We start from the raw sequence: 12,783 nt of genomic DNA on the forward strand, positions 1-12,783 counted from the left end.
GCACATTCTCCAGATCTCTCACCAATTGAAAACGTCTGCTCAACGGTGGCCGAACAACTGGCTCGTCACAATACGCCAGTCACTACTCTTGATCAACTGTGGTATCGTGTTGAAGCCTCATGGGCAGCTGTGCCTGTACACGCCATCCAAGCTCTGTTTGACTCAATGCCCAGGCGTATCAAGGCCTTTATTACGGCCCGAGGTGGTTGTTCTGGGTACTATTTTCTCAGGACTATGCACCCAAATTGCGTGTAAATGTAATCAAATTTCAGTTCTAGTATAATATATTTGTCCAATGAATACTCGTTTATCATCTGCATTTCTTCTTGTTGTAGCAATTTGAATGGCCAGAAGTGTAATAACGCGTGAAACGGATTTAAGGGCAAATGCAACGTACGTGGAGTTAAATTTACAACTACTTCTGCTGGAACAGGACAGATGAGTGAAAAAATCTTTTGGGCACGCATATGTTGCGTATACGTGCGTGTACGTTCTCTTTGGTTATGATGGTAGGCTGGACTACTGGCTGGTTATAAATTTCTGAACTCTGCTTCTGCTTTCATATCTAAAAGTTCATGTTGCGGTGATCAACAAAAAGTTACTGCAGCTGAACTAGCATTAACATATCACACTGTAAAACATAATTTGTCCTACAACAGTATGGACTGTATTGTAAATCTGAATAAAATTATTTATGTCTATTTCTCTACAAATATTTTGGCATGAAAGAAGATGTAGTGCCTAGATATAGAAGTGTTGGGGCCATCTGCTGTTAAAAATGTAGTAGATGATCTAGACACAGACAACGGATTTTCCAGTATACAAACTGATACTTCTAACAAGAAAACCTGAAACACTTTCCTTTAGTTCTACAGTACTGTACAGCAAAAAAAGTTATTCAAAATAAGTTCATAGATATTTATGATAATAGCGATGATTTCAAGCAATTTAAAAGTTAGTGGAAAAAGAAATTGTTTTCATAATGTATATGAGATAAGTGCCAACAACACAAATGCTTTGGAGTTAAGCAATCTTTGTTTACAAATGTGAGAGATTTGGGACCAAAATTGATTAAGGGAATTTATTAGGCATACATAGTGCATAAATGGATGAGATATGCTTATTTTTCGCAATCTACTGAAAAAAGAGAAAAGAAGAGATTTATGGAATCAGCGGAAGGAGACTTTCATGCAGTGAAATAAGCTGGCTCTCTCTTACACCTGGCGTAGATACATTGATATTAAATTGCAAAGCGTTATAACTTCGTAAGCTTAGACGCAAACTGTCCCATGATTTTCCAAAACTTATTGATGCTTAACACTGACAATGACTTTACTGAAATTTACTTGCATTACTGTAGCCATATTTTAAATTTGTTTAGTAAAACTCTAAAATGCTTGGAGGCAACTGCATAGCAATTTTGGATGCGCATAATACCATGGATAATCTTAAAAACGGACTAACAAAAAGAAAAAAGCATCTGTTCTTTGAATACGAAACAGGCAAAAAAAAGTTAATCTGTTCCCTTCACCCTAATTGACTAGTATAATTTACAGGAATTTTTTATTGTTTGTTGTAAAAGTTTTAGACTTCCTAAGTAAATTGTTTAATTTTTATGACACAAACTGGTTATTTACGCTAAGTAACATAAATTAGAAGGCAGTGCTGTATTTGACAATTTTGTTAACATAGTTGAAAATTAAAACTGCAAAACTCTGTTTAAATATTGATGATATTTAGGGGCAAGTAACATTATTAAACAAGTTATGTTATCAAACATACACTTCTAAAGGTTTCGCAGAATTGTCGACTGCACAAAAATGGTAATAAATGTTTACGAAGACAAATGATGATTTTACAAATTAATTTCATTGCTACTGTTTATTCCCACCATTTCAGCATTTACACAGACAGTTTCATCTGTGACGAATATTTACTGGCTGGTCGAAAGAAACAAAGTGTCTATGAATTTGATAAAAAATGAATTATTTATTTATCTTAACTAAAATGTGAACTCCAAAGATGCTGTGAAGCTGTTTAGCAGTGACAGTTATTTGTTAAATATTAATAAATACAATAAAAATATTTTTAAACAAGATAACTAAGCAAATTTGTAATACTACTTTATTTTGACACGATATACTGTTTTTCCGTCCTTTAACAACCAGTATATTTCATTTGTTCAAAAAAATAAAAAATAAAATAAATGTGGTAGCCCTAGGTGCTAGGGATATCTTATTCCCACATGAGATGTCTCCGGACTATAAATTATTTTTTTACCTTTTTTGGGTGAAATGGCCCTTGACCTCCCAAAGCAATTCCTATGCTGTTTCAAACAGGATAAAAGCCGTTTCTCAAGGAGAAAAGTTATGTGTCATGTGAGAAAAATATCTAGGTAGCATTTTGACACTTCAAACTGAAAAATCCAGTTGGTCTCATGTGGAGACCAGTGGAAATAAGCTCTTCAAAAACAGTGTTACAAATTTTGCGGACAGTTTACTTACACCAAAACGAAAAAGTAAGTCCATATGAACAGACGTATGAAAATCCTTTGCTTCGAGCTATTAACGAAAGTTGACGTTCAGCGGTTTTCCAGGCAGAACCCAACAACTTATCTATGCACCCCTTTGACTCATTATACACTAGACGGTGTTGTGTTGCCAGGGAGAATTGTTTGCATTCTTCATTCGTCTGTCTACAGCGTGCCTGTTGTGTACATGTTCTACAGACAGAGAGTTTACAGGAGGTGCTCCTTTCAAGCGTGGTAGGATATTTATTTCGGGAGCAGGCCGACATAATTTTTTTTTTCTACGGCTGGGTAATGGATACGAGGCTGCACGGCTGTATCAGGGGGCGTTTAAAGATCGAGTCATCCAAACTTTGCTACTGTGTACCGTCGCGCTGCCGAAACGGCATCCTTATTGCCACAGAATATTGATCGAGGAAGACCTCGTGTTGCTCGGACGCCTGATCAGGAAGGGCACGTCCTGGGCTGTTGAAGAAGAACCAGGTATCAGCGCAAAACAAGTGACCCTGAAATTTGGTACATCTCAAAGTTCAGCAAGGAATATACTTCACGAGCAACTCATATGTCCTTATCATCTTCGGTATGTGGAGGGCCCAACGCCTGCCGATCACCCTACACAGAAGAACATTTGAGGATGGTTTGTCGCGCAAACTGCCAATCCGTTGTTTGTCTCTTCGGCTTGTTTACAGACGAAGTGACGTTTGGAAGAGATGGAATAATAAATTTCTGCACCTAAAACATACGGGCGATCGCAATTTTCATGCTACAGTACAGGGTAGATATCAGCATTAACGTGTGGGCTGCAATCGTGGGCCATTGTCTAGTAGGGCCATACTCTACCACTACGTCTTACAAAGGGAATAGAGCAAAGACGAATTCTATCCGTCTGCTTTGACCCATCACGTCAGGTCTTGAGTAAATAGGATAGTTTAAACGAGTTATTAGGACAACTATACATAACATTTAATAAGAGGCCGATTACATTCTTCAAGATGCCGAACACAAGACAGACCATTACGATCGAAAAAATCCTTAAAAAACCTGCGAAATATTTCAATCAGGAGACATTCGTCCTCAAGCCATCCCTGTTTAGCCATTTTGTATTTCATGTCGATGTCATTTTTGAGACGTTTTACTGTATTTTTATATTTACTTCTTTCATCTATCAAATTCAATATCTGTTGTGTTACCTAAGTATTTATATTAGCCCTCGTCTTTTTACCTACTTGATCCTCTGTTGCCTCCACTAATTCATCTCTCAAAGCTGCCCAGTCTTCTTCTACTGTATTCCTTAACCAAGTTCTTGTCAATCGTTCTCTAATGCTCCCTCTGAAACTCTGTACAACCTCTGATTTTTTCAGTTTATCCAGGTTCCATCTCCTGAAATTCCTACCTTTTTGCGGTGTCTTCAGTTTTAATCTACAGTTCATAACCAAGAAATTGTGGTCAGAGTCCACATTTCACCCTGGAGCCGGTCGTCGTGGCCGAGCGGTTCTAGGCGCTGCAGTCTGGAACCGCGCGACCGCTACGGTTGCAGGTTCGAATCCTGCCACGGGCTTGGATGTGTGTGATGTCCTTAGGTTAGTTAGGTTTAAGTAGTTCTAAGTTCTAGGGGACTGAAGACCTCAGAAGTTAAGTTCCATAGTGATCAGAGACATTTGAACCATTTGACCCTGGAAATGTCTTACAATTTAAAATCTGGTTCCTAAATCTCTGTCTTGCCGGTATGTAATCAGTCTGAAACCTCCGGTGTCTCCAGGTCTCTTCCACGCATACAGCATTCTTTCATGATTCTTAAACCAAGTCATGATTAAGTCATGCTCTGTGTACAGTTCTACCAGGCGGCTTCCTCTGTCTTCCCTTACCTGCAGTCACATACTACCTTTCCTTCTCTTCCTTTTCCTACAATCGAATTCCAGTTCCCCATGACTATTAAATTTTCTTCTCCCTTAACTATCTGAATAATTTATTTTATCTCATCATACATTTCTTCAATCTCTTCATCATCTGCCGGCCGCGGTGGCCGTGCGGTTCTGGCGCTGCAGTCCGGAACCGCGGGACTGCTACGGTCGCAGGTTCGAATCCTGCCTCGAGCATGGGTGTGTGTGTTGTCCTTAGGTTAGTTAGGTTTAAGTAGTTCTAAGTTCTAGGGGACTTATGACCTAAGATGTTGAGTCCCATAGTGCTCAGAGCCATTTGAACCATTTCTTCATCATCTGCGGAGCTACTTGGCATATAAACTTGTACTACTGTGGTAGGAATGAGATTCGTGTCCATTTTGGCTACAATAATGCGTGCACTATGCTGTACATAGTAGGTTATCGATTTCCTATTTTTTTATTCATTATTAAATCTACTTCTGAATTACCCCTGTTTGATTTTATATTTATAACCCCGTATTCACCTGACCAGAACTATTGTTCCTCCTGCCACCGAATTTCACTAATTCCAACTATATCTAACTTTAATTTATCCATTTCCCTTTTTAAATTTTCTAACCTATCCGCCCGAGTAAGGGATCTGACATTCCACTGTCCGATTTTACCTCCGGAATATTTTACTCAAGGGGACGTCATAATCATTTAACTATACAGAAGAGCTGCATACGCTCGGGAAAAATTGCGACTATAGCATGACACGTGTCATGTGCAACGAACGTAGGTCTGTTCCGAAATGACACCAACGTACCCCCCCACACAATGGCTTCCCCTCTACGGCGCCAGGAGTAATACGTCTCTGCCTGTGCAAAACATTCAAATAAAGGGACCTCTATTCATGCTGCCGCCGTACTCGCCGACGATGGTGGTCTGGGGCACCGAAGAACCACAATTCATCGCTGAACACAGTACGATGCCAGTCATTTGTAATCCAAGCTTCTCGGTCACCACCCCAAACGCAGCCATTTGTGTTCACGTTCTCTTCATGAGCGTGTCCATGGTGTCGAAACAGGTGTGCATTGTGCAGTTAGTGTAATTAGAATTATTGGACCTATCTGTTTCCATCAAAACATAACTTTTGATGTGTACACCGAAGCGCCAAAAAAAGTGGTACAGGCATGCGTATTCAAATACAGATATATGTGAACAGGCAGAATTCGGCGCCGCGGTCGGCAACGCCAATATAAGAAAACAGCTGTCTGCTGCAGTTGTTTGTTCGGTTACTGCTGCACAATGGCAGGTTATCAAGATTTAAGTGAGTTTGAACGTGGTGTTATAGTCGGCGCACGAGCGGTGGGACAAAGCATCTCCTAGGTAGCGATTAAGTGGAGATTTTCCCGTATGACCATTTCACTAACGTACCGTGAATATCAGGAATCCGGTGAAACATCAAATCTCCGACATCGCTGAGGCCGGAAAAAAATCCTGGAAGAACGGGACCAACAACGACTGATGACAATCGTTCAGCGTGACAGGAGTGCAACTCTCCCGCAAATTGCTGCAGATTTCAATGTTGGGCCATTAACAAGTATCAGCATGCGAACCATTCAACGAAACATCATCGGATTGGGCTTTCGGAGCCGAAGGCCCACTCGTGTACTCTTGATGACTGCACAACACAAAGCTTTACACCTCGCCTGGGCCCGTCAACACCGACGTTGGACTGTTGATGACTGGAAACATGTTGCTTGGTCGGAGGAGTTACGTTTCAAATTGTATAGAGCGGATGGACGTGTACGAGTATGGAGACAACCTCGTGAATCCATGAATCCGTTGTAAGTAGGCTGTTTAGGTTTTTATGTTGGTAACGCCACGTAGCGCTCTGTATGAAAATCGTTGACTGCGCTGTGTGCAGTCTGTGGCTGGTTGGACTCATTGTTGGATTATTCGCTAATATAGTGCTGGGTGGTTGGATGTGAACAGCGTGTAGCGGAGGTGAGCCGCTAGCAATGGTGGATGTGGGGAGAGAGATGCCAGAATTTTGATAGGTTACTATGAGCGGACGATCTGGACGTGTGTCCGTCAGAAAAAGGAAATTTGTAAGACTGGACGTCGTGAACTGATATATGTATTATGACTTTTGAACACTATTAAGGTAAATACATTGTTTGTTCTCTATCAAAGTCTTTCATTTGCTAACTATATGCCTATTAGTAGTTAGTGCCTTCAGTAGTTAGAATTTTTTATTTAGCTTGACAGTATTGGCGCTCGCTGTGTTGCAGTATTTCGAATAACGAAGATTTTTGTGAGGTAAGTGATTCATGAAAGATATAGGTTATTGTTAGTCAGGGCCATTCTTTCGTAGCGCTAAAAAAATATAGTGTGTCAGTTTAGTGATGATCAGAATAAGTAAAGAGAGAACTGTCTGAGTACGTTCAGTTTTGCTCAGCTGTTTGAAAATCAAATAACGTAAGAGTTCTTCCAGCACTGACATTTTTTTACATACAAAGGGGAAGTTTCACCATGAATCCTCCATATCAGGAGGGGACTGTTCAGGCTAGGTTCTGTCACGGTGTAGAGCGTGTTCAGTTGGCGTGATATGGGACCCCTGATACGTCTAGAAACGACTCTGACAGGTGACACGTACGTAAGCATTCACGTTCATTGTGCATTCCGAAGGACTTACGCAATTCCAGCAGGACAATGCGACACCCCACACGTCCAGGATTGATACAGAGTGACTCCAGGAACACTCTTCTAAGTTTAAATACTTCCTTCCGCTGGCCACCAAACTCCCCAGACATAAACATTATTGAGCATATCTGGCATGCCTCGCAACGTACTGTTCAGAAGAGATCTCCACCCGCTCGTACTCTTACGATTTTATGGACAGCCCTGCATGATTCATGGTGTTAGTTTCCTTCAGCACTACTTTAGAAATAAGTCGAGTCAATGCCACGTCGTGTTGCGGCCCTTCTGCGTGCTCGAGGGGGCCCTACACGATATTAGACAGGTGTACCAGTTTCTTTAGCTCTTCAGTGTATGTGAATAATATACTGCAACTTATACTCGAAAATTAACAAATAACAAACAGCCTAACAGTTACTTTGTGGAGGACAATGCAAGAGCAGTCGTCACCAATGCACCCATGACGGTATTGTGAGGTGTTTTTCATGAAAGAGACTATCAGTTTCAGATCGCAAACTGCTGTTTGAGCGTATGTTACTGATACATCAATCTGACACTGTTCTTTCGGACTTCCTTCCAAGTCAGCTCCTAACTCGTAAAATTCTATCAAAAACGATTCGCCACCTGCCAAGGTACGAGAAGCGGGCCGCAAGCTTTGCAGAGACCAGAGTCTTGCCTTCCCGGTATAGGCACATAACACTACAGTGGACACCGAGATTGCGTTGCATGTGACAGTCACTGTGGCCATGTAGGTTCTAAATGGTCAGCTTGTATCCATATTTACATATTAATATACGGTATAATATGAACGAAGAAGACTCATTCAACGACATTACGATGGACGGATAGATCGTGCGAATGATCCCTGGAACACGGAGCCAACAAACAATTGACTATCAACTAACTCTGGAATGAATGCAACATATTCATTTTGTGTGGTCTGCACTGTGTAAGGAATACAGAATTAGTTAACATGTCATCCTGTCCTGTGAACTCTTCGTGCTTGTCATTCATCCTTACGTCGGGAAACAAGCCTGTATCAAGAAAGGACCTGAAAAATATGGCACAGTATTTCTATGCAGTGCACCGGACAAATTTACGATCCTATGGCCCCTGTCTCATTGTACCCTATTATTCTATGAGCCTACTTTTTCGTATTAAGCTTGTCATTAACTCCTAAGGTGATGGGTTTTTGCAGATGCAGTCAACTTCTAAAAAATTGTTTCTACCATTACTGATGCAGTATGCAAGAGAGACGAGTTTTAAGTAAATTTAAAGGTCGCTGCACAATCTGTATTTGTTAAGACATACAAAGTTCTAATGACAAATGTCATTACACTCTGTTCTGTTGGCCAGTTTGTAAGACGTCGTGGTCTCCTGACCTTCATTGCTTACATATTCCGCCCTCACAATCATATTCCGAACATGAAGACGCTTCATTCGAACCCAAACTCGATAAGATAAAGTCAATGTTGTATGAATTCATGTAAACGATATGCAAATAACTAGTAAATCGCAAGTGCTCACCGAGATTGAAATACTCGAGGCTGGCGTACACACACACATTCAAGACATGACGGTCGCCGGAGCTTTTAGTTTGGGAGAGGCAAACCGCACGCTGGGAGGCCGGTCCCTTCAGAGGATGAGTCAACCTATATACGTCGGCTGGCGACCACCCGTAGAGCAGACAGCGTTTGCCAAGTGAAAGGGAGAACGACCCCGTGTTCGACTTAAAAGCAAATTCCGCTACATTGTGTGGGAGCATTCTTTACAAATATAGCACACAGTTTCAGAGGTTTTCACAGGGAGACAGCAAACGCCAAATGCCGATGCTACAGATTTCCGGATTGGTTGCCTTAAACGAAACATCATTCTCCCGCTTTAGAAGAGCAATGCTGATTGGCAGACAATATTCCTGACGCCTTGAGCTGAAGGAGTAATGGAAGAGACTGAAAGATATACCCCTTCACGTCTGTCATGGAGAGGGGCCGTTCCGTTGTCGCTCTTGGAGCGAGAACACGTAACGAGAGCGTGTGCGCTCATACATGTACTCAAAGAGCGAGGAAGAAGTCTCTCCTCAGTACTTCACTGGGAGAGCGAATCAGAGTGTGACTCTATATTGTGTCCTTGCGATTAAGCATTGTTCACTGTGTTGGCCACCACACTTACTGTGCAGTGTGAACGGACAGAGTTATAGTTAAACGCCTGCAAGCGAATTTTTGAGTGGCATCGCGGTGGACTGGTTATCTGACCGGTGTACCATGCCAATAGTTAGACTAGGGGCGAATAGGAGTCCTTGAATTCATCAAGGTGTAGGGAGAGTTTGGTTGGCGAAGGTCAATCCAGGTAGAACGAGAGTTATCTTATTTGTCAGCAGTGAGTGGCACAGATAGCAGTCATCGCAGCTTACGGTATTGTGCGCTACAGCTAAATGGTTCAAATGGCTCTGAGCAGTATGGAACTTAACTTCTGAGGTCATCAGTCCCCTAGAACTTAGAACTACTTAAACCTAACTAACCTATCACACACATCCATGCCCGAGGCAGGATTCGAACCTGCGACGGTAGTGGTCACGCAGTTCCAGACTGAAGCGCCTAGAACAGCACGACCACACTGGCCGGCCTGCGCTACAGCTCTTGCGAGCTCCATATTTCCTCCACAACAGTACACTTCACTGCATTTTGAACGCGACAGCTTCGACCGTACCTAATAACATTCTAACGGATAATTATTCAAGTTGAGTAGGCGCGGCTCTCAGCCGTTCTGCCAAGTCAATAACAATCTTAAACTTTGTATAGAAATTTCATTAGCGAATCCTATCCTTAAGAGGTAACTTCACATTCAGAAAAGAACCCGGAAATAACTTGTTCACTTCATAACTAAAAGTGCCATTGTGATTTCTCAGAATTTTTGCAATATAAATAATAATTTTCGTTAGTTTCATGTTTTTCTTACATTAACTAGCACTACTCCAGTACCCAAGTAGCCCACTAGTTACGTAAGAAATTTTGTGAATTTTTGTGTCATTTCCTAACAGCGAACGACTCCAGAAGATAAGTTTTTCAGGCATTTCTCTTTGGAACGTTAGGAGCGTCTGTCTGACTTCTGTAATAGTGATGGGGTGGAAATTGCATCTTGCAGGAGCCACAGGGTAAAGGGTACATCTCAGATTAATCCGTTGCACACAATGACAGAATAGCACCCACTCCCTCACAAGTTTGGAGTTCTTTTGTAAATGAATCTACAAATGCAGTATTCCAGAGTCAATGGAATACATACTAAAATTATTCATTTACATAGACAAAGAATCGACCTAGCGCAAAAATCCGAAACGTAAGCTGAAATGAAGGGTATTTATTTGCATAGATACACAGAGTGGTCAGAAAGAGGCTGAAAAGCTTGCAAGCGTGTTTCAGGATAGGTTATGCTGAGAAACAATCGTTAAGAAAAAAAATTCGGTACCTTGCACTGTTTCCGAGTTAATTAGCATTGAAATTAGCCAGTCAGGCTATTCCGTGTGCAGATTCAAGCTGTCCGCCAAACGAGTTCTTTGGGTTTGCTTTCCTAAAACAGAACAAGTGAGCGATACAAAAATTGGACGTGGCACGGTAGTAAGGATCGAATTCGGGATAAAGGCTGAGCAGTCTCGTGTGCTATCATCTTAACGCTCTGACAACAACTGACACTAACTGTATACGGCGGGCCACTTGAATTTGCTCCCGCATGGGTCTGATTGGCTAAATTCAGTGCTAATCAACTCGGGAACTGTGCAACACATCGAATTTTTTTCTTAACAGTCATTCCTTGCAAGCTTTTCAAACTGGTTCTGACCACCTTGTAGAATCGATCTGACTCAAGAACCCACAAATTATTGTAGATATGTAAGTCACTTAACTGTGTGCTAAAATCATCATGATCAACCGCAAGTAACAAAGACACTGTGTAACGCAGGATCATCTGAGGAGGTAGGAAAAAGAGAAATAATTATCAGTGACAGGTAAGGATCTGCGTTCGAATTTCAGCCGGGATACTGTTTTAATCAGTGGGGAACGTTTTTGACAGCGCAGAGATTCGTTATGGAAAGAAATGCTTTACACGAAATGAGACATTTCATATTGTTGCAGTTATCACATATTGTAGAAATAGATTCGACATAATGCATGAAGTTTTTATAAGAATGCCGTAAGGAATCCCTCGTATCTTTGCTCAAGAAAATATCTCGACAGCCTGTTAGGACAGTCTATGGAAACGAAGGAAAACCGATTTAAATGGTACTAATGACATCAGGATTTTAATCTGACTCCTTCTGTGCTATTTTACCTCACTGCCGTAAAATTAACGTAAAAAGACCTATACTAAAGAAAAGAAATGCTGCATTACTCAACGAACGAAGACCACCGGGTTGAGTTGGTACCATGTGCAACACCAGGCTAACGTATGGCTCAGGGGAACAGCTCCAGGACAAATCATCCATGTTGAAATCCGCTGCCTTATAATCCCTCCATGTATATGCCGCCTGCAACACACGGAGGCACATTGTAGAAGAGAAAGCAAGCACTAATGGGAATCAGTCACATATATCGCACCATTGCTATTCTGACGGGAGTGAAATGATCTGTTTCATACTTACCAAAGGTCGAGTATTTCTTATAGCAATAAAGGCTAGTTGCAACACTTTTATATCGACCCTTTATCTGCGCTGAATTTCTAGAATTGTTGGTGCTGGAACATACTTCTTCAACCATACAACTCTCCCTGCCTCCTCCCCCCTTCATCATAAATCACAAGTTGCGATTTTTGAAAACTTGTGATAAAACTTGCTATGATAAATTATTTTTTACAAAATACTGTTCTGAAGCTCAAATTTTTGAAACATAATTTCTTATAATCACAGCAACAAAACCACAAGACTTAATATTACGCGTAGTACCTCACCCCATGCCCCTGCCAATCGCATCACATTGGTCATCCATTGTGACGTTCACTGTTGCCGGCGCAGCGGTGAATTGCAGTTACATTGGGATTTAGTACACATGTACTATTTTAAATTCCGGTGCCGACTTGTTCCGGCCCGTTTCGGCAGAAATTTGGACCTACCCTGTACGACGTTTTTCTACTGGTAGCATATTTTTCGTCTAAGGTACACAGTCCCACATACTCGTAAGGAGTTAGATAAATTTACTCTACTAGAAAAAAATGTACCTGTAGGATCAGCTACTTTCTCCTTCCTTTATAACTTCATCTGCACGTAGGTTACACGAGTCAGCACAAAATTTTTTATGAACGGGTGAGATTTAGTGTCCTTTCCAGTCGCCTATCGAGCGAAGAACAAAAAGCAGGCCTGCCTAACAGGATTCGTGAAAATACCGTTGCCTCTCTTTAAAGTTGCCTCTCTTTCAAAGCTTGTCGTTCAAGTTCCGTAAGCATCCCCTTTATACTTCTGAACGAACTGCACTGGCCTACTGCGATTCCAGCAGGGTGTCTCAGAACTGGTTCAGTTGTATGTGCTTGACAAGGACCCAAAGCATCACTCTGAAATTGCTGTCTAGTGTGCGGTTTCTTTTCCTGTTCCACGACAGTTTGTCAAAAACCTCCACACAAATCTGAGTCTTCCGTTGGCCTTCCACCTACGAGGAGTCGTTATAACGTTTTAATTATCACCTCGAGAAAACCAAGTTGCGTCCGTGAAAT

General features: G+C 41.5%; 1 protein-coding gene and 1 long non-coding RNA gene across 2 annotated transcripts in view; one reads left to right on the forward strand and one right to left on the reverse strand.

Annotated features, from left to right (window-relative positions):
• The window catches only part of LOC126457387 (uncharacterized), a 189,622-nt gene that overhangs the window by 111,978 nt on the left and 64,861 nt on the right, over nt 1-12,783 (forward strand). The window lies entirely within an intron of this gene.
• Nucleotides 1-12,783, reverse strand: part of LOC126457384 (uncharacterized) — a 42,879-nt gene that overhangs the window by 21,779 nt on the left and 8,317 nt on the right. Inside the window, exon 3 of the mRNA XM_050093645.1 lies at nt 11,473-11,608. Within this exon, the coding sequence (XP_049949602.1) occupies nt 11,473-11,608 (136 nt within the window). The remainder of the gene's footprint in view (nt 1-11,472; nt 11,609-12,783) is intronic.

This window comes from Schistocerca serialis, chromosome 2 (assembly GCF_023864345.2).
Source record: "Schistocerca serialis cubense isolate TAMUIC-IGC-003099 chromosome 2, iqSchSeri2.2, whole genome shotgun sequence".
Classification (NCBI taxonomy): Eukaryota; Metazoa; Arthropoda; class Insecta; order Orthoptera; family Acrididae; genus Schistocerca; species Schistocerca serialis.